At 43.8% G+C, this 22,449-nt stretch overlaps 1 protein-coding gene across 1 annotated transcript in view; it reads left to right on the top strand.

Annotated features, from left to right (window-relative positions):
• Nucleotides 1–22,449, top strand: part of LOC126537843 (soluble guanylate cyclase 88E-like) — a 121,550-nt gene that overhangs the window by 49,065 nt on the left and 50,036 nt on the right. Inside the window, exons 4-6 of the mRNA XM_055074478.2 lie at nucleotides 5,524–5,733; nucleotides 18,695–18,818; nucleotides 21,629–21,713. Of these exons, the coding sequence (XP_054930453.1) occupies nucleotides 5,524–5,733; nucleotides 18,695–18,818; nucleotides 21,629–21,713 (419 nt within the window). The remainder of the gene's footprint in view (nucleotides 1–5,523; nucleotides 5,734–18,694; nucleotides 18,819–21,628; nucleotides 21,714–22,449) is intronic.

The raw sequence follows: 22,449 nt of genomic DNA, 5'->3' as shown, positions 1-22,449 counted from the left end.
CGATATAGCCTACCTTCTCGTTCTTCTGGGCATAATCAAAAACAAGATAAGTATAAGAAATCAATTCGTATGCATATGTTTCTACGATCAGAAAATTTAGGCAGTGTTTGTTGTTTAGTTGCGTAATTCCGTGGGGAATCGAACAGGTGACAGGCGCATTTGTAGCGGTAGTACAGATAGTTATGCATATATGCGGACTCGTTTTACGTGCGCTGTCCTGCGTAGAGCCATGTCGGGCGATGACTTAGGGCACTATGACGTAAAGCTATTCCGAACTTTTATATTCCAGTTCTCCGATAAGCCCTTCACGATTGGTCCAAAAATTTTCCGGCCACACCAACTTCACTTGTCTGTCTGTCATGTGACGGCACAAAAACAGCGACAGGTCCCCATATGATATGACGTGTATATACTGATTATGCATGATTAAACCGAAGAAAGGAAAAAAAATTCTTTATTCGACGCCTTTTCGCCATTAGCCCTCGGCTACCGGTCAAAAGTTTCCGGGCTGCACCCACTTCATCTGCCTCCCACGTGACGTCACAAAACCACGAAAACTCACCGCGTCAAAGTGACAGGTACGCTTTAAAGATGCATTAATATGACGAACAAAACTGGATTTTCTTGTGAATAGCCACAGGCTGCAAGGTTTCGAGAGGAATAACAGATGGCTCGCCCCTGAGGGAGAGCACGGGTTTATCTTCATACAATAAAGCTTTTTGCGCGGCCGTGTAACGTTTTCTAGCACTTTCGGCACGTTTACGACCTCGTTCTGCCGACTCTCCTTTGTTGAGGATCCATTCTAGCGTCATTCTTAAACTTCCGTTGCATGCTGCCGTGATTTTCGACCAGCCACCGCAAGCTAAGAAAGGGAAAGCGGACCAATCGCAGACGCAGGCACCACCCTCTTCATCCGTCCGGTTATCGACTTTCAGCACACTGGCTCAGCCTCATCGAATCCCTCTCCACTTGAGCGTGCTCCTCGCCTCTTGTCAGCCAATTAAATAAGACAAGCCGCTCAGTTTAGGCAATGTTATCCGTTTTTCAAGCAAACAAATCTGACCTCCTATGAACGAGGAGAGCGCTTGATTGGTCCGTTCAGACAATCCTGTGGGTCAGCGCCCGATGCTTGCGTCGGCGGTTACGCAAATGTGACCTCAGGAGATTGGAATAAAAACATATCGGAATAGTTTTACTTTATAGGGCCCAAGAGCTTGTTACAGAACAATGGTTGTATATATTTATGGGGAGGAATCTATTATCTTACTTGTAGGCAGGAATGATGAGGTCATTACGTTTGAAAAATAAATCAGACTGGTGCGGCAATGCTTTGCGAATCCGAGATTTATAAAGGTTAATACTGTATGCCCCCTTGCGGGTTTCCGCAGAAGTATTATGTCAAACACTTGCCTTTGTTTCGAGCTGTTAAGTTCGACTTCACCCCGCCATCTGCTAGTCGCCCCGTTAGCTGAGATGGTAAAGGCCTGCCTTGGAAAGGCGGTGGTCCCGGTTTCGAGTCCGTGACCAGCATAAATTTTCTTAAACTGCGAGGCTTTTATATCGAGGAACAGGTATTAATTTTCTTTTTAGCGGGTGCTATGATTGGCTGGATGTCTCATTTTCCCTTTATTAGATCGCACTGGGCACAGCAGGTCGGCGAGGTGCCCGTTTTTACTGGAGTTCGCACTTATTTCTTGTTCTTCTGTTTGTTTACGTGCTCCCTACCTCGCGCCATCGCAAAGCAGATCAACACCACGGGATGTGTCTCGTTTCTAACTGGCCTCCCCTCCTCCGTTGGGGAGGCCGTGTATACTGAAGGTTTTCTTATCTACAGAGACGTCCTTCTTTGTTCTGTTTTAACTGCGTCCTGCACCCAAATAAGTTAGCTTTATCGAGCGTGATCTGAATGTTTTGCCGTACTACTACTGCCATCACGGAGGCCGATCCTGTAGCGTCCTCGGTTGGACGTCCAAGTGCGTCTAACTTCCCAGTCCCGGCATCGGGGAAACGATTCGAAGAGGGCCTTAGCGCAACTTTCCCCTCGTGTACTCGAGTACGCGCTCCCTCGTTCTTTTCCTATCCTTTATTGCCGTTTCTCGGCATTCAGGTCACGTACAGGTCGTCGCCTTTGTGAAACGGCCAATATATGTGAACGCAGCTGAGATGAGAACAAAGCGTATGCTATGTGACACCGTTTGGAATAGCTAAAAAAATATTGAGCATGTTGTTTTCAGTAGGTTATGGCTCACTGCGGCATTCACAACGGATCTCACTTTCATACGGTCATGCGCTTATGGGAAAGGGCTGGATCGAATGCTTGGAAGGGTTTTTCATTATTCTGAATACAGCCCAGGAAAGCATAGAAGGAAAAGAGGTCATTTCGTAGGCGCCGGTTAGGCATTGAGGATATAGCCGTCCGAATTAGGAAAGAAATGCTAAACACAAGCGGTAACAAAAATACGAGATTTATGTATTTAGAGTAAGATGAATTGAAGTAGTAGGATTTAAAAAAAGATGCTAGGTAATTAGTCATGTGCTGAAAGAAGAAAGCGCGATATCGTTGTTCCAAAATTTATTTGTAACTTTCATTTGTATTAGTCTGAGTCCTTTATTTAAATTATTTTCTATGATTCATTGGGAAATTGTATATTAATAATACACTACGATAATTTTTATAGAAAACAAATTAATGTACCTAGCTTGATTTCCTCATTAGATTTCTTCCAGTGTGAATATGGCGTCCCCTGTACAAACTGCCTCTCGTAGCACTAAGACAGCTACCAAAGAATGCGTTGCATAAATATTTGTTTCGCAGATACTACGAAATGGCCGCCAGAGTTTGTCAGCGAGTGCACAATTGAAGTAGCAAATAATAGAACTAACAGTTATTCGCGGCTATAAGCCACCTGCGAATTTATGAATTACGGCGGTATGTAGTGTGGAAAAAGAGACGCAAAATGACCAATTATCTCAGGCAAGACCGATATCATTAAAACGTTTGTGTTTACATTTAGGAAGAGGCGATGTTAGAAAAGGGTTCCACGATGGGTGACTGTTGAATAAAGGTCCTCTACCTGTAGGAAATCATGTGAGACGGCTTTTCAGCTAAAACATTTTTTTCTGGGCCAACTACGACACCATCATGGTCAATATCGTCCGGCAGATTTCAACAAGCATTAGGCATGATTTCCCGTGCTGTGAGCTTATACTAGAGCTCGCAACAGTTACCAATCAATAGAAGTGGAAAAGGTCACCAGGTTGGAAATAGGTCGGGTTTACACACACGACGTCTCATGTTTCTCGAGTTCACAAAAGGCCATCACTGACACAGTTTTCATGCGCTGAGATGGCGAAAATGCAATGCCGGCCATATGAAGAAGGTGGCGTGCTCAGAAACGTTGAGGCAGCTTTTTGAATATGAGCATTAATTAATCATTTCGCTCCCTATTAGCTGATGGAGTGCCCGCCTTATCCTACTTTTGTGCTGTGCAAGTAAACTTCTTGAGCTACCTCATCTTTAGCCATGTTGGTTCACACTGCTGCCTGAACAACTACGGGTTAAGAAGGAGAAATAAGGAAAAGCATATAGGTCCATAGTAATTAAACTCTTATTTTCTATAGAATATATCTGCAGTAGCAATGATTGTGTTTACCGCTTTAATTATGCATGAACCGCTTAATGTGCACCATTGAGTTTGCAGGCATTGTTGTTGCTGTACGTAAACTTTTCCCTGTTTTCTAGGCGGACATTATTATGACTCAAATTCGGTATGTAGCTACCTGCTTTCACAGCTGCCACTATTCTCTTGACTGCTGCAGTGTTTCGAAATTGCCTTAATTGCTTAGCAGCCACTTGGTCTGGCCGTATTTTTTCTTTCTAGTTTAGAGCAAGGCACGGACAAAATAATAAAAGGTGTTTGGTTTTCTTGTTAACGCGAATTTGAAATATTTTTTTCTAGCACTTATGTGTTTCAGGAATTCCATGAATGTTATGTATGTATGTATGTATGTATGTATGTATGTATGTATGTATGTATGTATGTATGTATGTATGTATGTATGTATGTATCTATATATATATATATAGTCTGTGTGTACGTGAGAAGATTATCTCGATCAATTACTCACAGGGGATCCTGATGATCATGGGAAGGAAATTTATCGAAGAATAAAAATACGTTGGAGTGCATACGACAAGCACTACGAACTCCTGACTGGAAGCTTACCACTGTCGTTGAAAAGAAAAATCTACCGTCATTGCATTCCACCGGTGCTAACATATGGGGCAGAAACTTGGACGTTGGATCGAGAAGAAACTAAGGACCGCGCATAGAGCGATAGAACGAGAAATGTTAGGCGTAACGTTAAGGCACAAAAAGAGAGCGGTGTGGTTCAGAAAGCAAACGGCAATAGCCAATATCTCGTTGACAAAAAATGTAATTGGGCAGGCCAAGTAACGTGTAGTGTGGATAAGCAGTGGACCATTAGAGTTACAGAATCGGTGCGCAGGGAAGGGAAGCGCGATCGAGGATGGCAGAAAATGGGGTGGGGTGATGAAATTAGAAAATTGGCAGGAGAAACTTGGAATCAGCTAGTGCAAGACAGAGGTTAATTGGGGATAGCATGGAGAGGCCTTCGTCCTGCAGTGGACATAAAAAATAGGATGCTGCTGATGACGATACCCGGGAAGAATATTCATGTGCGGCCGAACACGAAAGAATCTTTTCATCTTGAATATACAAACTTCGGTTGGCACGTGTGATAGAATATCTTTACCATCGTCTAGTCGAAAACAGACCCATATTGTCGACTTCGAAATAGATGCTCCTCGTAACGTTTACAACAGCGTGTATTGTACAAACGAGTTGAATGTCTCCGTTGAACGAATACCAGAAGGGGCTTGAACATCTGTGACGTAATGTTTCTCAATGCCTTGTCAAAAACGTAACTTCAAAATCTTTTTCTCTCATTGGAACTTCCCATTTCATATAGGCTATATTTGTTCAACCACTTCAGGGCCAGACAGCTGAAGGGAAACGCATACACAAATGAATAATTTATAAATCATCTGCACAGCTTTTGGACATGAACTTTGGGTGTCGGGGTAGTTTGAGAAGACGCGCAATAATTACCAGGTAATGTAACATACCATAAAACGAATAAGCGCCAAATTAGAATTTGCGCGGAAGGCGAGTAGTTATCATTGATCCTATAAGGTCGCGAAGGCGAGGACGTACAGCGAGCTATTTTCATTTATATGACCATGACGAGAAAGTCTTGCAACAATGGCGTACGTTGTCTGCAGGTGGAATACTTGAAGACAATCGTATTATACGCACATTACATGCCAATGAAAGTCCTGTCTTAGTATGAAGAAAGCGGCTCAATGTTTGGTATGGTTCTTAAATCAAATATTTGTTCCAAAAGTGTGCGGCTCGTAATTCTGCGCCACCTGAACCAAGCCACGTGCTCTTACGTTTCATATCTTATTCGCGTGCGTAACGGAGTGTTGCTGTCGAGCAGGATGAAGAGGACATGGTGAGCAGAACTCTGCTACCGGTGAAGGCATTCGTGTTCCTCGAAATCTTCCCTTTCTGCGTCGTGTTCAACGAGAGCCTGAACATCACCAACATCGGCAACAGCCTGCAGGCCGTCATGCCCGCCGTGGTCGGAAAGCGCATACCCGAAGTGTTCGACCTGACCAAGCCAATGGTGGAATGCTCCTGGAAGTCGGTGAGCCGCATGCACATGCATGAGGCGAGACTACTAGTACTTGTCGCAAGTCATTTACTAACTATGCTGTACGCATGATTTGTATATATTTGGAAATTTTATAGATATCAACCTTCTAGTACTAGAAGGTCTTTATTCTTTATTCAGTGAGTGCCCCGCTTTGCCGAAAAGGCGTTACAGCAGTGGGGCACAGACTCAAATGAAACATTTCTTCATATATACAGCACACTTGCGTCTCTTGCAGCCGGTTCCAACCTGTGATAGTCATCACAAAGAAGGAATTGTCAAACATAGTTGTCCTTGAACGGTAGTCTTGCACTTTGTGTCGGTGGTCATTTCGACTGGATATGTAATTGGGTTCATCAAGCTAGTTATTACAAGGAATTCCAGTATTGCCATGAAAAACACAAAAGAAAAACTTCAACCGCAGATTTTTTCTGCGTAAAGAAAGCGATTCCCAACCCAATTCCGTTTTTATAGCGGTACAGCTGTCTGTCCGCTTGTACCGCCCTAAAACAAACCGCGCAGCTCTATTTTGAATTTTTTGAAGCTTATCTATAGACCTGGCCTGCATCGGGTCCCATACAGGGCATGTGTACTCTAAAATCGGCCTAATACATGTGAGGTAGGCTGTGTTCTTTAAATTCTGGAGTGCCCATCTTAGGTTCCGCTGGATAAAGCTAAGAGCCCTTGCTTCTTTACCAACAACATAATAAGTATCATGCGATATATCATGCGATATATCATGCGATTTATCATGCGATAAAACAACGCCAAGATATTTGCATGTTGGTTCGATGGTAATCACATACTTATTTATGGTGTAAACTGTTTCTATTTGTTTCTTTTTTTTTGGAAACGAGGAGAATAGAGTGCGACACGGTGTCGAAGGCTTTTGGAAAATCTAAAAACACACAACCTGTTTGCCCACCCTCGTCAACGTTGGAAGCCAGCTCATGAAAGAACTCTGCAAGTTGCGGAGTACAAGAAAAGCCCTTGCGAAAACCATGCTGCTCATTGATCAGAACATCATTATCTGTAAAAATTTTACATGATATTGATGTTAATGAAATGGGCCGGTAATTTGTTACATCCTTTTTCGGGCCACCCTCATGGCCTGGAACAACATGGAAAATTTTCCAATCATCGAGTAAAGTACCTGTTGAAAGGGATTTTGAGTAAATTGTGTAAAGGTAAAGCAAGATGGGCGCAGCACATTGGTTCAGTACACGGGGAGAGATACCATCAGGACCAACTGCTTTTAACTTGTCTTGGCTTTCAAAAAGAGAACACATATGGCGAACACTCAGTTCCACCGGCGGCATCAGTGGAAACGTGCTTGGGTGCGGTTGGGAAGGAACGTCATGCTTGGGTAAAAACAGGGATTGGAAATACGTATTTAAACATGCGGCTTTAGCTTCCTCATCGACTATAACCGTATCATTATAATTCAATTCCCTGGTTCCAACATTATCAAATCCGCACTCCTTGATATAATGCCAAAACGACTTGGGGTAAGTTTATTATTGAGGCCCTCGAAATATTTCTCTTTTGCTTATTCCACACTTGATTTATAATACTCCGTAATGCTTGCAATTTTTTCGCGTGTTAACTGCTTCCAGTTTTCTTTTTTTATGAAAAACTCGTCGCCTTTTCTTGATTTCTCTCAAAAATATCGGACGTCATCCATGGCTTCTTGCATTTATTAAGCTTGCCTGCTTGTATCGCAGGTATATACTTATCCATTAGAGCTAAAATCTTATCCCTAAACTTAAGACATAAATCGTTTACGCCATCGTTTTAAGCAAGGCACTCAAACACGGGCAAATGATCTTGTAGCATTTGAGCTATGCTTGAGTAGTCACCCTTGCTGAATAGCAAAGCCTTTATTGCTGCCCTATTTAACGTTTTTCTACATTATTTTTAATGCCTGCAACAACTGCCGTGTGGTCACTGATACCTGATGTATGTAGTGAGCCTCTTTCATTCTAAGCGATTCTGGAAGCTTTTCATTCTTTCTATTGCTTTCTCGTTATGTTTGTTCGTTTAGTGCATTTTTTATATCTGTTTGGGAAAGCGGGTCCTTCAGTAGCAAAACTTCCCATACTGTCACATGTAATCAACAGAAACAAAAAGGGAAATAGGGAACCGTAACAAGGGTCACGTATCAAACGTTTCATATAGGGTAGGCGTCCTGGGTGAAGGCCTGTCTCACGACTGTTACTTGTTTAGCACAGCACGCTTTGCACCTAGGTCCTATTTCAAAGCTTTCGGCTTCGTTGACGCCACAGACTTCAAACCTTAAAGTTGCGAAAGTCATGCGGCAAGAAAATACGTAACATAGTCGTAGCAAAATATGCCATTGCTTGGCATATTTGCATGAACTGGAACTTTGGAACAAGCACGAAAACTGAGATGAGGTAGCCGTAAGATTAAGAAACGCAACACGATCCCGAGGATAGCGGCATTGCAATCTCTACGAACGTTTCCTCTTTCTTGCGCTACATCCTGTGTCTGAGTTTTCGGAACTGATCGCGGCGAAGACTTCATTCTTGAAATGAATATGGCCTGCATGGCTGAGAAGATATCAAGAAAATATCACTCGTCCTATATTACGAAGTCTAAATTAACTTCGTGTAAGAGAGGAGCGTGAAACGCAGCCAAGTTCAAGTAGTTTCTATAGCAAATGGCCCGAGCAAAACTGAAAGGTGATCTTAATGTCGCTATCAGCAAGGTCCCCCTAAACCATTGTGTTGCCAAGGCGAGTCGCTCAGAATATAAATGCGTTCAACAATTTTGCAACAAAGGGAAGTTCGTGGACGCAAGAAAAACTGAGGGCGAAGTAAATGAGAGGCTTATAATGCGTTTGATCTGATTCTGAGGTTAAGAAGCGCCGTACCATGCAATCAACGTGGCACGGCAGAATGAGAGCGACGATTTGGATTTGCAGATTGTGGAAAGCTAGGATGTCCAATTACAAACTTCAATCAGGCAAACTGGTCATTTCTTGCACTAATCGAAGCACTGTTGTCAAAAATTTGCATTCCTTTGGCACTGCGGTAAAGTCCACCGATTAGCCCCTTATTTGTGCTTTATGTATGGGTAGGGGGGTGAAAAGTCCTTATGTGAAGTTTAAATACTAGTTATGCTAAGTGCAAAACAGTGCTAATTTAAAAGCACGCCGTTGGAACTGTATTTATACTCACTTTTGCGGCTGATTTGTGTCGCAAACAAACGTCGTGACGGTCATGGACCCGACCCCGATCTCTGACATCACAGAAACCTTGGCGCTCTTCCCATAAAAGCTGACGCATGCATGATCCACAGAGATGTTTTTTTTTTCACGGAGGTTCCCTTTCTCACGCAGCGCAGAAACAAACACGACGACAAAAAATATACGCAGCAACCATGTCGAATAAGGCCGATTATTGGTACACAGCACCCCTTCGCAAAAGAAAAATGCGAGCTATTTACTGGCTTTCCTGGAGAGGAAAAGAAGTGGGAAGCTTGGCACAACGGCCAAGGCCAAAGAACCGAGAGCGGCAGTGGTCAATGTTAGAGCGTATATCTATGGCTTCTACATCCCACTAGAGGCGGATACGGAGTCTCTCTGTTTATGGTTCCGTGCAGTGTGAGTTGACAGGGCAAAACACAATAGTCGGCATGCATGGTGGCTGGTAGAGCTTTATGTTCAGAAACAGCTGCTCGGTCATCTTGCGCCGTGAATTCTAATAGTTAAGAGAATATTACACCCCTATTGTAATGAACACAATTATATTTCGTGCAGCTGTTGCAGAACCACCTCGTCGTTGCTGTAGCCAAGGATAGTAGCAATGACATTGTTGATGTCCATTCTTTGATATTATGTGCGGTGTGGTGAGTGACCCTTGGGCGATTTACGCTTGTTTTTTTTTTTTTTTTCGGGTGCAAAGTGCTAGAAATTTGGTCTTTCGCTGGAGCTTTTGGATACCGCGTCGTGCGACCGACTAAGAACTAACCCATCAACGTTTTTATATGGCTAACGCCCGTGAAGTTCCCAGTGCGTAGCTGCGCGAACTCCTGATGTCTGAACTATCCACTGAAACGGCCCCATACCTACCGTACAGACCTTAGGAGATGTAGGAATATTTTATGTACGGGACCTAGTGCTGAGCATACACACACAAAAAAAATAAATGCTAGGAAACTCTACCCGTAAGTATACGGGAAAAAGTATAATACACACGTACGGCTGCATGATGAAACTGCACAGTGAAAAAGACAGGCCGTAACAGCAGGAAAAGAATTTTCCTCAAGGTGAAGTGAATCTCTCCAGCGGCAGGGTAAGCATGCTCGATGTGCACGGCGCATGTCGATCTAAAGTAGACTTCAATGGCTCAGTTTTAGCATGGCACATAAGAACATGACAGTGAGTTCCAGCGTAGGCTATATTGGTTTCTCTAGTACCACCCAAGTACTTGAATATAGCGGGGCGGCCCTTTGGAGGGAAATTACATTGAACAAGTTTTCAACGTCCTTCGGCTGGAAGTTGGCAGAGAAGGCGACCAGCAGGAACGAGGAGGAGGAGGGTGCAGCGGAAACATGAAGATGAGGGCGGATGAGGAGAGTATGGCGAAAGGGTGGCGAGAAAAGCGGAGTGCCGCACGAGACATGCTCAGCGGTGGCCACTAGGCATGCAGCGAGCGCACTTGAAACAGAGCGCTGGCGTGGGTTTCCGACCCAGTGCGCCGCCGGCGTTAGAGAATGCGCTCCGCAAGTGCCACGTGTTCGCGTGTTCACGCTTTCTTAATGATGAATGAGCGACGCTAGTGGTGGAAGTGCTTCGTCTGCCGCTGGTGCTGAACGAGCTGCCCGAGCAGAGGCTAAGCGCCACCGCCGAGAGGACCCTGTAATTCAGAATCAAATTATTTGGCACAGTATATATATTGCGAATTCAACACACCTAAACGGCTGCGCTCAAAATTCGCTTTATGGAGTACCGTAATTCTCGGTGAATTCTTTTTACAGCGAAGCTTTTAATGGCTACTTTGCCTACTATCGTGTCCGCGTGTTGGAAAAAATCCTGAAGATAGTGCAATGCCGGTCCGACCCACGCAGAGTTGACGCAGGCGTTAAACTCTCCCCAAACGTGGGCCAATCCCGAAGATAGCAAAATATCGGGCCAACCCGCGGCGGAAGTGAAGCAGACGAACACTCCCCATGCGTGAGCCGATCTCAAATACAATGCAATGCCGGGCCGACCCGCGTCGGAGGTGAAGTAGGCATTAAGCAATCCCCATACGTTGGCCGATCGCGAAGATAGGGCAATGCCGGGCCGACCAGCGGTGGAGGGGCAGTGCACCATTAAGTGGCTCATGCCTCTGCCTCATGCCTCTGGTCATGCCTCTTCACAGAGTGGAAGGGCACTGAGTTTTTTTTCTGCTCTACTACGGTAAGACCAGTTTGTCAGGTCATAAAGGCTAAACCCCATTAGCGCGATTTCGTGCGCGACAGCGACGAGCGACGGGTTCGCGCGACGGATCGGGCCGTAGCTTGAACAGATCGCTCGGTCTTGTCGCGCGATCGCTCGGTTTTGCAAATCTAGAATTCGTCGCTCGTCGCCCGGAAGTGCTATGAGCGACTAGCCAATAGCGCAAAGCCAGAACTGGATGTACATAACTCCAGTACTTCCGATTGTCGCACGGAACGAGCAAACAATTGAATTTTTATAGGTGCAAGGATAAAGACTTTCAGAAATATTTTATGCTGCTTTTTACAGTAAAATACATCAACTTAAGTTAATAAAGCACGCGTCACGCTAGTTTCGGCGCCTATATTGCTGCCCTCATACCAGCAACACTGGGGAGACGTCGCTCGAAGCCATCGCTCGCATGGGGTGCAACTTGTAGGCGACGAGCGAACGCGACAGCCATCTCCATCGCGTCGCTTGTCGCTGTCGCGTGCAAGATCGCTTGCATGGGGTTTATACTTTAGTGCATGCTTTTGCTGTCGGAAAGGTTTCCATGAGTAAATTACAATAAAGTCGTGTGCTCATGTTTTACTAGGACAAAGCTGCTACAATAATCTACAAAAATGTGTCTGCATATTAAAATGCATTGCTGTTACATCATACATTTTCCGCTTTGACACCACGTCTGTTCGCTGTGCTGCAAAATAAATAAATAAAGACAGACGAAAAGTTACCATTTCTGCAAGAATTCGGCCATTGTAGTCGCGAAAAGCGCCTGACCACAGCCTCACTCCTCTACAATCATTTCATAACATTACCGTTAGAGCTGTGCAATTCTTTTTAACAGTTCACAAGGCTCGCTCAAAGGATATGGAGGCGCTCGAAGTTACATACGCGCTAAGAATCGATGTTTATCAGCGCATGACAAGGAAGTTGCCTTGCCTAAAAACTGAACTATTTTGCTGAGGAAATCCACTTTTGCTGCTCCCCGGAGAAAGAAAAGTACTCTAAACTGAGACCGTTCTGTTCAAATGTGGACCTTGCACTCCGTCAAGTGCGTATATATACCGCACATGTCGGCTATCGTAAGTTACATTGGAACTTTTTAGCACGCTTGTAATATATAAATGCCATAAAATAATATGCACCAAAAATAAAGTAACTTAAAGCGATGTTTTTCATTTGCTCGACCTTGGTCGATTGTGCAGCATTTTCTATTTAAGCATTAAAACGGGTTAATGGTACTACGCCATAAAGAACTTTGAGATAGTTAGCAACATGGGGTAGTCAAACTACAAGTATTTATTAATAAAAATGTCGTGTTTTCTTTATTGTTCATTGAAAGGACACTGTAAGTGTTTTCCATAGATTATGCTAAATCTAGACTCCTGAAAGTTTATTTGCATAGCGCTCTTTCAGACACAGTCTTGCTAGCTGAGTCATAAACGATTGCGAAATAAACATCCATGCGATATGCTGCATATACATGTCAGTCACCAAAAGGCTTGTCAGTGAACTGATCTTCCATTAAAAAACGAAAAGAAAAATTCGCCAGAATTACATTTGGTTTAGAAGTAACAATTTTTCAGGCTATACGTACACAACGATGGCACATATACAGCGCAGAAGACGGGAAAAGGACAATCGCATGCGCTTGTCATTTTTTTTCTTATACTATACCTTCGTCCTGTATTTTACGTAATAATCCGACATGAGCAGTGAAGCGGACGTGCCTCTTGTTTTCGGTCTTTGAAAAACCTTTGAAAAGTTACGAGGGTTGTTGACTGCACCGTGGATTCTTCGCCATTACGACAATGTCATCTTGTCTGCTCCCCGAGTCGGCAGGGTGGCTGCGTTTGACACCCGGGGTTCAATGTAGTAGAGCAGATGCACCTCGTGTTTTCAGTGACAGCTCGAAGATGACGGCGACGACCCATGCGCTGATTGCGAGAGGGCTCGTGGTGTTCGCTGCTACTAGACTGCTGCTAGACTGATGATCTGAAACTCACTGCACATGCACCATGACGAATAGTAAAGCAGCACAAACATGTTTCCTTTTCATCCATGTCCTTCGTGCTCATCTACCATTCCTGATGCTGAAAGAACTAACCCAAGCCTCCATTCTCATATCCACAAACTGCCAACTAGCCGAACCTTTCACGTCACCCCAGTGGTCTGCCACAAATATCCTATCGCGCAGACGCTGTCCAGAGAAAACAACAAACACGAGCTTCTCTGACGACATAACGGATATTTCGTGCAGTGCAGTCAGGCCGAGAAGCCTGGTAAAGTGTCCCCATAAGTCCGCCGAAAACGTGGCTTTGGAAGACCTTGGCACCGCGATTGTCGCGACGCCCGCGATGTGCTACGACTTCGGCGTCGAGGCTAAAGGTCATCGAGTGCCCTCCGTTGGCATTTAATCAACAGAACAGGCGGCGACTTGGTGCCCGTTCATTTCTTTGTTCGTTCGCTTGTTTGTTCGTTTGCTCATTTCTTTATTATTCTTATTATTTTCGCTTCCGTGGCGACGATGCATTAATGCTGAAAGCCGCGGCGGATTCGGCGCGAATAGCGAGGCCCCTGACAGCCGAGCATTTACCCATCGCGGATGGTAAGAGCAGATTCTCGGTGTTTGTGTGTTGAAGTGTCGAGTGTCGAGGTCCGAACGCTTTCATTATGCGGCGTCGTGGGAATCGGGCAAATCTAAATTGGATGAAGCCGCGTAGTGTGTTTCTCATTCCTTTTTTAGACGCACGTATAAGAAAAAGGAATACTTTCGTTTCGAGGAGATGGTGATGACCTAATTCACTGAACAATGGCTGTTAAGTAAAAAGCTAATACATTCGGGTAGTGACGCCCCATTTTGTATGTTTTTTTTTTTACCCACTTTCATCTGTGACGGAAATTGTGTCAGTCTGAAATGAACGCGGGCCGACACAAGAATGAACTTTAGCGAAGTCCTATCGCGGTGTCCATGAATCTTGGCGAGACCACTAACGTGCCGTCGCGGAAACACTAGTAGAGAGAGCAGAAGAAAAAAAGAAATAGGGCACTGAAGTTGGAGTTAGTCGTCATTTTATGGCGCAAGCGTGAAGTAGCGCCTCCCGCACGGCTGAAATGAGAGCGTTTAAGCTGCCGTAATTTAACTCCGGCTCGGTCGATCGTAATGTCCGTCACGTGCCGTGTCGTCAGACTCTAGTAAGAAAATTGATTGCGTAAGCGGACACGGCTGTAATCTGTAGGAAAGTGAAACTGACTCGACGTGGCCAGTAAATGGAAGCGGTCGTGGCGCTGACACTACTGCCATTATTTTCGGTGCTCTTCCTACCCCATTTCAGTGAAGTCATTTTAAATCGCGGCCCAAAACGTGTTCCTGCGACTCGGGTGAAGTTAAATACTAAACGTAGTAGAAACCAGCAGTCAAACGAAGCTAAAAAAACCAAACAACACAAGAACCGGTCCTGCATTTTTCATTATTTAGTCACTTGCCTTCATCATTAGCTATATGTCAGTTCGGTAAGCCTCTTCCATACATTCGTGCTATAAGCTTAGTAAAAACGCTTGAAGAAGCGTGATTGTTTGCTTGACTGTACCTCACCCGCAAAACATTGTTGTATGCTCCTATGCAGCTGCCGTTGCAGCTACCATCGCTGGCTATTGCAAGCACCTGTAGAGAATCACGCTGCGCACTCGGGGTAATCTCCTTGATGAGAAACCATGCAAGCATGTGCCCTCTCACCGGTTATCAATATTGCGAGTCATCACCATAAGCTACACTACCAAGAGTGAATGAGCATTTCGTCAACATTACGTGGTCTGGGGTCACCGGCGGTGCTGTGACTTTAAAATTAAGGGGCGGTTGTCTCAATCAGGTGTAGCTTTGTAGTCTGGGAAAGTGGGGTGAAGGTGGGAGATCTGATTCGGCGATTGGTACTGCGTTAAAAACTATTAGGACAAAGATAAAAGGCACTCAGGAAAACGTTGTGCAAAAAGAACTCGCACCCACAGTAGAATATGCACGTATTCAAGCTTGTGGTTCAAAATTTTATTGGTTTAAAGCAGCTGGCTGACATATGTCGTTTTGCAGCAGTTACGTACACAAAGAGAGAACGCGTTCACTTTTATTACGAAATGAGGAATTATTTATTGTCACTGTAAGTATTTTTATTATTTACACATACTGCCATCTCATTGCGTAACATCGCATTGGTAGGCACAAAAAGTGTTTATTGTCCATTCTTTTTATCATAAAGAAGAGAGATGCTGGGGAAAAACACGGATCCAACCACTTGACTGATTTGCACCCCCACGATATACAATCAAGAGAAAGGCAACACTCATGACAAACAAACACCGCAATCGATGCAATGAGTGGTATGTAGGTAGGAGGAGGAGGAAAAGAGATAAGAAGAAGGCAGGGAGGTTAACCAGAATCATGTCCGGTTGGCTACCCTACACCGGGGGAAAGGGAAAGGGGGAAAACAAAGATAACAGGGAGAGAGAGGAGGGAAGGAAAGAAAGAAATTGCAGTGAGTTCGCTGCAGGTAAGTTATAATACAAACAGGCACTCTGGGCATACCGACTCATGATCGAACTTCTCTACTTTGGGCGCCCTATGGGAAACAGCGTTGCGAGGAAATCTATGGGATATTTCTTCAATACCATAGCTTACGCAGGCGTGGTTTCTTCAACGAGTAAAATAAAAAAAAACAGTGGCGACGGTCGTAGGCACAGTATTCGCTTCTTTAAAAATAAAGCAACGAAGTGCGCGAGTGCGTGCGTCCTGCCATCTTTTTACTTTAGAAGGAAGAAAAATTGATCTAATTGCTTTAGGTGTATATTGAATTAAAACACCTCAAAAACGAAGGGAAATAGAACAAAAAAGGATACACTGGTTTTATAAACAGAACTACACTTGAAACGGCAACTTTATATATGTGCAGGTACACATACACGTTGACAGATGAAAAGGACGCTGCGAAAATGTTCGGGTCCCTAGTTGTACCACGCACTTTTGTTTCACTGCGGCTTGTTTCTTTCTTTCGTCGTGTAGCGCTTGCGTTGCTTTTGCGTCCATGCCTATAAAACTACGCCATCTACCACAACTATCTCTTCTTTATTTTTTCTGTCTTCGCCAATGGTAGCAGAAGAAGGCTGCTTATTGTCTTTTCTCTGCCGTTTACCACGGCGTGTTTGTCTCGTTTATTTTGAACACATTTCGACAACATTGCTGCGCTACTTTTGTAGTTGCCTCGATGTACCGAATAACGACTACACTTATTGGCAGAATATATTGCGCACAAATGGAGGGAAAGAAACGCGTGAAATATCGCACACAAGCGAAGTGTGTGTCTGTTTTCCGTTGTCTCGGTTACTTCCCGTGTTGAAGCATTTGCCTTATCCCCGCAGTTTTCTTTTCGTCGTCGTTTCATCGGCGGAAATATTTCTGGAGTATTTGCAGAAAACATGCGCCACCGGGTACGTGTCCAAATATAACATTGCAGCCGGGTTCTGCACTACATACAGTAGAAAACGCGGATCACTGGGAATGATGCCTGAATAGACTATTCCGGCACTGACCCTCTACAACTGGGTAGAAGTGCCACGGGTTGTGTTCGTATTCTTGACCAATCTCCCAGAATGGTCATGCCAATCTATTAAGCCCTAAATATATATACACACACGTGTCCTACTTCGCTGTGTGCACACAACTCTCATTAACATTCTTTCTTCTCCAAGCATCACACATCGCCTTCATCCTCGTGACGTAGACAGAAAATAGGTACAGGCGACGCGGCTGGGCTCTACTCGTGCTCTACTACTGCTCTACCTACTGCTCTACTCTACTGCACTACTGGTGCTACCTCGTTAACTGAAACAGGCACCGCTTCATAGATATCTAAGAATGGCATTGGTTTTGCATGTTTTTTTTGTTCTCAGTTTGTGCATGAAAACCCACCAGTTTGGATTTCACTTCCCACGTTGCTCAAATCAGCCCTCAGCAAATACTATTATTATATTCATTAGGTTGCTCCGAACCAACTTTACAAGCAGCGTTTTTCACAAGAAACCACGCAGATAACAATACTAGCTGTTAAAGAATAAATAGGCATCTTTAACTGTATGAAGCGGGTGAGTGTCCGACTTGATTTGAGGCCAGTGGCCGAAAGGCCTTTTCATGGGGATGGCTCGAGGGTCCGAAGATACTCAGCGCTCCATGAACTGATAGAGGCACTCAGGCCATAAACTGCCCACGTTGACCACTTGCGCGGGAAGCGTAGCTGGGATCGCGAGAGGGATAGCTCATACGACAGTAGATTACTAAACATAGAACGCCTGGCTGATAGACACGTAACGAGGTTGTCGACTTCATTGCGTGTTTGCATTCATCTTGCTTCCGAGACAAAAATAGTATTTTTCAACGAAGTTGCTACTGGCGTTTGTATGCATACAGTGGACGATGAATGCCGACAAAATTTTGTTGATGGTACCATTCAAGTTAAAGCACTCAAAATGGACAAAGAAAAAGCGTTCTTCAAGTGTGTGTTGTGGGCAAAGGGAGTAGAGTAATTATGTGCGCTTTGACATATTAGCAAACTCCTGTAAATTGTGTCTTGAAGCCCTCAACAATGTGTCCTTCAGAATTGCTGGCCGTATCAGGGTGACACTTAATAGGAGTAAAATGAGCCTTCAGACAAATATTTTATGAGTATTTTATTGTATGCGCTAGGTGGGTGCCACCGAAAATTATCACATTTGTGCAGCATGCCGCTCTCGACAGTTGTCTGCGTACTGAAATATTTGCAATTTCCGAAACACACAGCCAATGGAAACTAGCCTTCGTAGAAATATCAACTGTGTAGAAAAACATTTATTCTGTGGATACATTCCACGTTTTAATATATCGCTCAAAGAGACAGGCAAAATTTACTACTTTTGCTGTAAATGAGCGCATAGTAATTCTGCTTTAAACTTTGAACACGAATGCGGGGGATGCTTTGCTGTTATAGAACAAAACGGTAGAGCATTTTCTGTAATCCGGTAATGTCACTTGTGAGCTCCAGCGGGAAGAATTTGCGCGCGCACATCGCCGGAAGTGCCTACACGTAAGCTGTGTCTCGTGACGGAGCCGGCCAAGAGATGAGCGGGGGTTTAAATAATTTCACAAGGGTCTTATATGGCTATTTGCCGCAAGAATTTCGCGAGGTTGTGGAGACGACAGGGCTTCCGGTGTGCTCAATTCTATGGAATAAGCATGACTATAGCACTTTCTTTTAGAATGAGCATACCGGATGCCACAACATCTTTGACTGCACATCACTAGTAATTTCCTATTGATTCTGCAAGTGTTGAAAAGCCAGATGGCTGTATATTTTTTCGACTGAGTTGTAGTTTTCTATACCGGCAAATAAAAACAAATTGTTTTGACATTTTTCGCGGTAGCCGTGATGCATGGTATGCATATGAGTGCGATCAAGATATAATGTCGACCACCGGAACAACAATTTGCAGATCATGGGCCACACAAACAACGTGTTCGAGCTGACTTCCCTAGAGGCGGTGCGAGCCCGGTGCAACCTGGACAGCAATACAGACAACGTGTCGCAATGTGATTTCAGCGAGAACGGTGAATTCAGTAAGTCCCTGCTTCCAAGCGACAGCAATGCACGTTAGCTAAGCTTGTATACTGGGAAAATGAGGAATGTTGACAGTACAAAGGCGGGGATAAAATACAACCCACAGCGTGTCGTTCTTACGCCTGTTGGTGGGTTTTTAGGCACACTCAGTTCCCATAATTCCTGCTCCCGATCTGGGGGAGCTACGTAAGCTTTACATATAGGCTGCCCTTAGGTTCAGTATTTTGCAGGTACATCTCACAGCTGTTTTTAATAAGCGACTGTTTGACAAAAAAGCGTGTACAAAAAGGTACACTCGCGATTAGGCAGTCAGTTAGCTATGGCTGACAATCCCGAAACTTATGAAACATGTTTTGCATGTGTCTGCTAGCTGTTTGCAATATGACTTCGCAGACAACGAAGGTGGCAGGCTTGAAAAGGACGTTCATAAGGTTCACTCATTTCGCCCGATGAGCAAGCTTTGTTGACGGTGCAAAATTTCAGTGACATTGAATGCAGTAGAATCAGCGTGGAAGACCACGATGTGGCTGAGAGCGCGAAACAACATCATGGCACTGCGGCTGGCTACACAACTCTGGTGTACTGTGTAGAAAGTCTTAGCACTTGTCTGGTGGCGTCCGCGCAATGCAACTATTATATATATATATATATATATATATATATATATATATATATATATATATATATATATATATATATATATATATATATATATATATATATATATATATATATATATATATATATATATATATATATATATATATATATATATATATATATATATATATTTTATTTATTTATTTACAATACTGCTACTCTCATTTGAGAGCGTGGCAGTTGGACGTTACAGTAGACATGTATATGAATACGCATTTAGGCAGTACAGTTAAAAAAATGGAAGAAAAAAGAAAACAATTGCCCGAGGATGGTAATATAAGAAGCTGAGTTTAGAAACAAAAATGCAAGTTTTCACATGACAGTTCATTCACATGATACTGGCAGTTAAGAATACGTAATTAACTAGTTTATACATAAAATAGGAGCGAACTGAAAGATAACACTTAACGCGTGAAGAAATTTTAAAGTTGTTTGAAGGGATACGCTTTAAAGCATACACTTTATATATATATATATATATATATATATATATATATAATTTCACAATTCTAGCTTTATCCGCAATCACTAATGCGGATTCGATCCTCACGAAATTTTGGAAGCCTTGTTCTTGTATGATAATACAACGCTGATTCGTATTACGTTGGCTAGAGTAGTAGCAAATGAGCATTAGCTTTCAGTGCGTGCTTCGCTCAGGTATCAGAACCAACCGGCATTGTAAACTCTGATGGGAAATTAGGACAGAGACGGCTCGACAAAACTCCCTAAATTTAGACCACAAACGTCGTGAAAAATGCATTTATTGTTTCTGGACATGATTTCGTAAGCTGCGAAATTCGCAGGCATAGTTCTTCAGCTGATATTTTAAAACCATACCATTTCGTCAGATGTTGCTTTCAATGCCATAAGAGAGAGAGAGAGAAGGGAAGACAGAAAGGCAGGGAGGTTAACTAGACTGAGTCCAGTTTGCTACCCTACACGTGGGGAGGGGAAAGGGGAGTGAAAGAGGGAGAGAGAGAACTTAGGTATAGGATGTCTACAGTCTGGCACTCAAGTCTGTTTCCCTCAGGTAGCGAAAAAGCGCTCGAACTGCTTTCTGGGCCATTGAACTATGAGGCCAGGCCCCCAAGATCTTCGCTTCCGTAAATGGCCTGTCATCCAGTCTATTTAAGGCACACTGGAGAGTCTCGCGTTGATTATCGAAGCGAGAACAGTGGCACAGAAGGTGACTGATAGTCTCTTCACACTTGCACTTCGCGCACATTGGTGAATCCGCCATTCCAATACGATAGCTGTAGGAGTTGGTGAATGCTACTCCTACCCACAGCCGACACAGCAGTGTTGCGTCACGTCGTGGAAGGTTCGCTGGTAATGTAAGTTTCAGTGATGGGTCGAGGCTGTGTAAACGACACTTAGAGTTCTGAGGTGTATGCCAGCAACCTAACGTGATTGTACGAGCGAGACTGCGAAGCTCTCTTGCAGCGTCGACTCTGGATAAAGGTATAAGGAGTGTCGGTGAGCCAGCCTGGGCACGTCGGGCAGCGTCATCGGCGAGGTGATTACCAACGATGCCACAATGTCCCGGCAGCCACTGAAATATGATATTATGTCCTCTTTCAGAAGCGCAATGGCAGGTTTCGTGGATTTGTGACACCATAAAACATTCATTATACAAAGGAGAAGCGGGGCTTCGAGTATTGTTCATCAAATATTCACGAATTGTTTAGACAGAAAACAGTATAATTTCAACGCGGATATCTGTTCTGTACTGAGGGTCTTGCTGAGTATTTGGGCCACTAAACTCTGACATTAAGTTTGGTATTGACGTAATAGTTCTGCGGAAGCCCGCAAGGTGGAGAAAATTAATTAATAAATTGAAATTGGACATCCAACGAAACGTAGCACATTGCTAAAAGGAAGCCCATACGGGTTCCCCTAAAGAAAAGCCTCGCAGTTGAAGAAAAGTTCGTTCTGGTCCGGGACTTGAACCCGGGACGACCACCTTTCCGGGTTAGCCGCTCTACCATCTGAGCTAACCAGTCAACTAGCAGATAACAAGGCGAAGTCGAATTTGTCAACAACTCGAAGCAAAGGCAAGAGTTTGACGTAATTTGTGGCAATTTGCTACGTTTCGTTGGATGTTCGATTTCCCAGTTATTAATTTTTGTATTATGTTCGCTCTTTACAGATTACGAAGACGCATTGCTGCACCTAAAGGGACAGATGATGTACATGGACGAATGGAAAAGCATGGTCTATCTAGCGACACCAGTGTGAGTTGCACAGCAAGGACGGTGTTGGCTCAAATTTAGACTGCCGGAATTCGTGCTTGCACATGCGGGAAAATTCCGCATCCTGAAGGAAAAAAAAGCTTGAACTTTTGCCACACATGGACACTGTGTGTTGTGAGAATGTTCAGCTCTTCATATTTTTTTGCCTGTTGTCCGTTTATATGATGATTGGCTGATAAAGGTAACTATTTATATTCTTCTCGTCACAAACGTAAATTTGCTTCCAGCAAAGCATTGAACACGTGGTGGTTTAATTCGTCAGGCGCTTGCTTCTTCAAAGGGCTGGTTTTCTTGGATTTTGCGTGAACAACACAAATATTTAGTTTTGAAAACGCAAAGTGATTTTTGGATATGAAAAGAACAATAGTCACAAGTGAAGTAGTCACGCCGTGCCCTTTCCCACCAGAATCAACAAAAGCAGGCCATCGAGGCGAGAGCCTGGATAACTTGAAATTTGAATATTGGAAGGAAAGGAAATTTGCAGTAGGCAGGCGATTGTATAGGCTATCTTTAGAGCTGTTTATGGTGAAATGTGTCAAAGGTCTTGTTTATTAGAGTGGTAGCAAAGGTGCGACAGGTCAAAGAAAACATTATTCGAAGAAGATGAATCGCCCTGAAGAAAACAAATATATTTAAATGTTAACTGGCGCACAGTGGGCTTGAGATGTACAAACAACGCAATAATTGGATTGCGGGCTTCCAACAGGATCAGTAATTT

The sequence above is a fragment of the Dermacentor andersoni genome, chromosome 4, assembly GCF_023375885.2.
Source record: "Dermacentor andersoni chromosome 4, qqDerAnde1_hic_scaffold, whole genome shotgun sequence".
In the NCBI taxonomy this organism is placed as follows: Eukaryota; Metazoa; Arthropoda; class Arachnida; order Ixodida; family Ixodidae; genus Dermacentor; species Dermacentor andersoni.
Note: the sequence above shows the minus strand (reverse complement) of the source record. Positions and strands in the feature narration are given on the sequence as shown.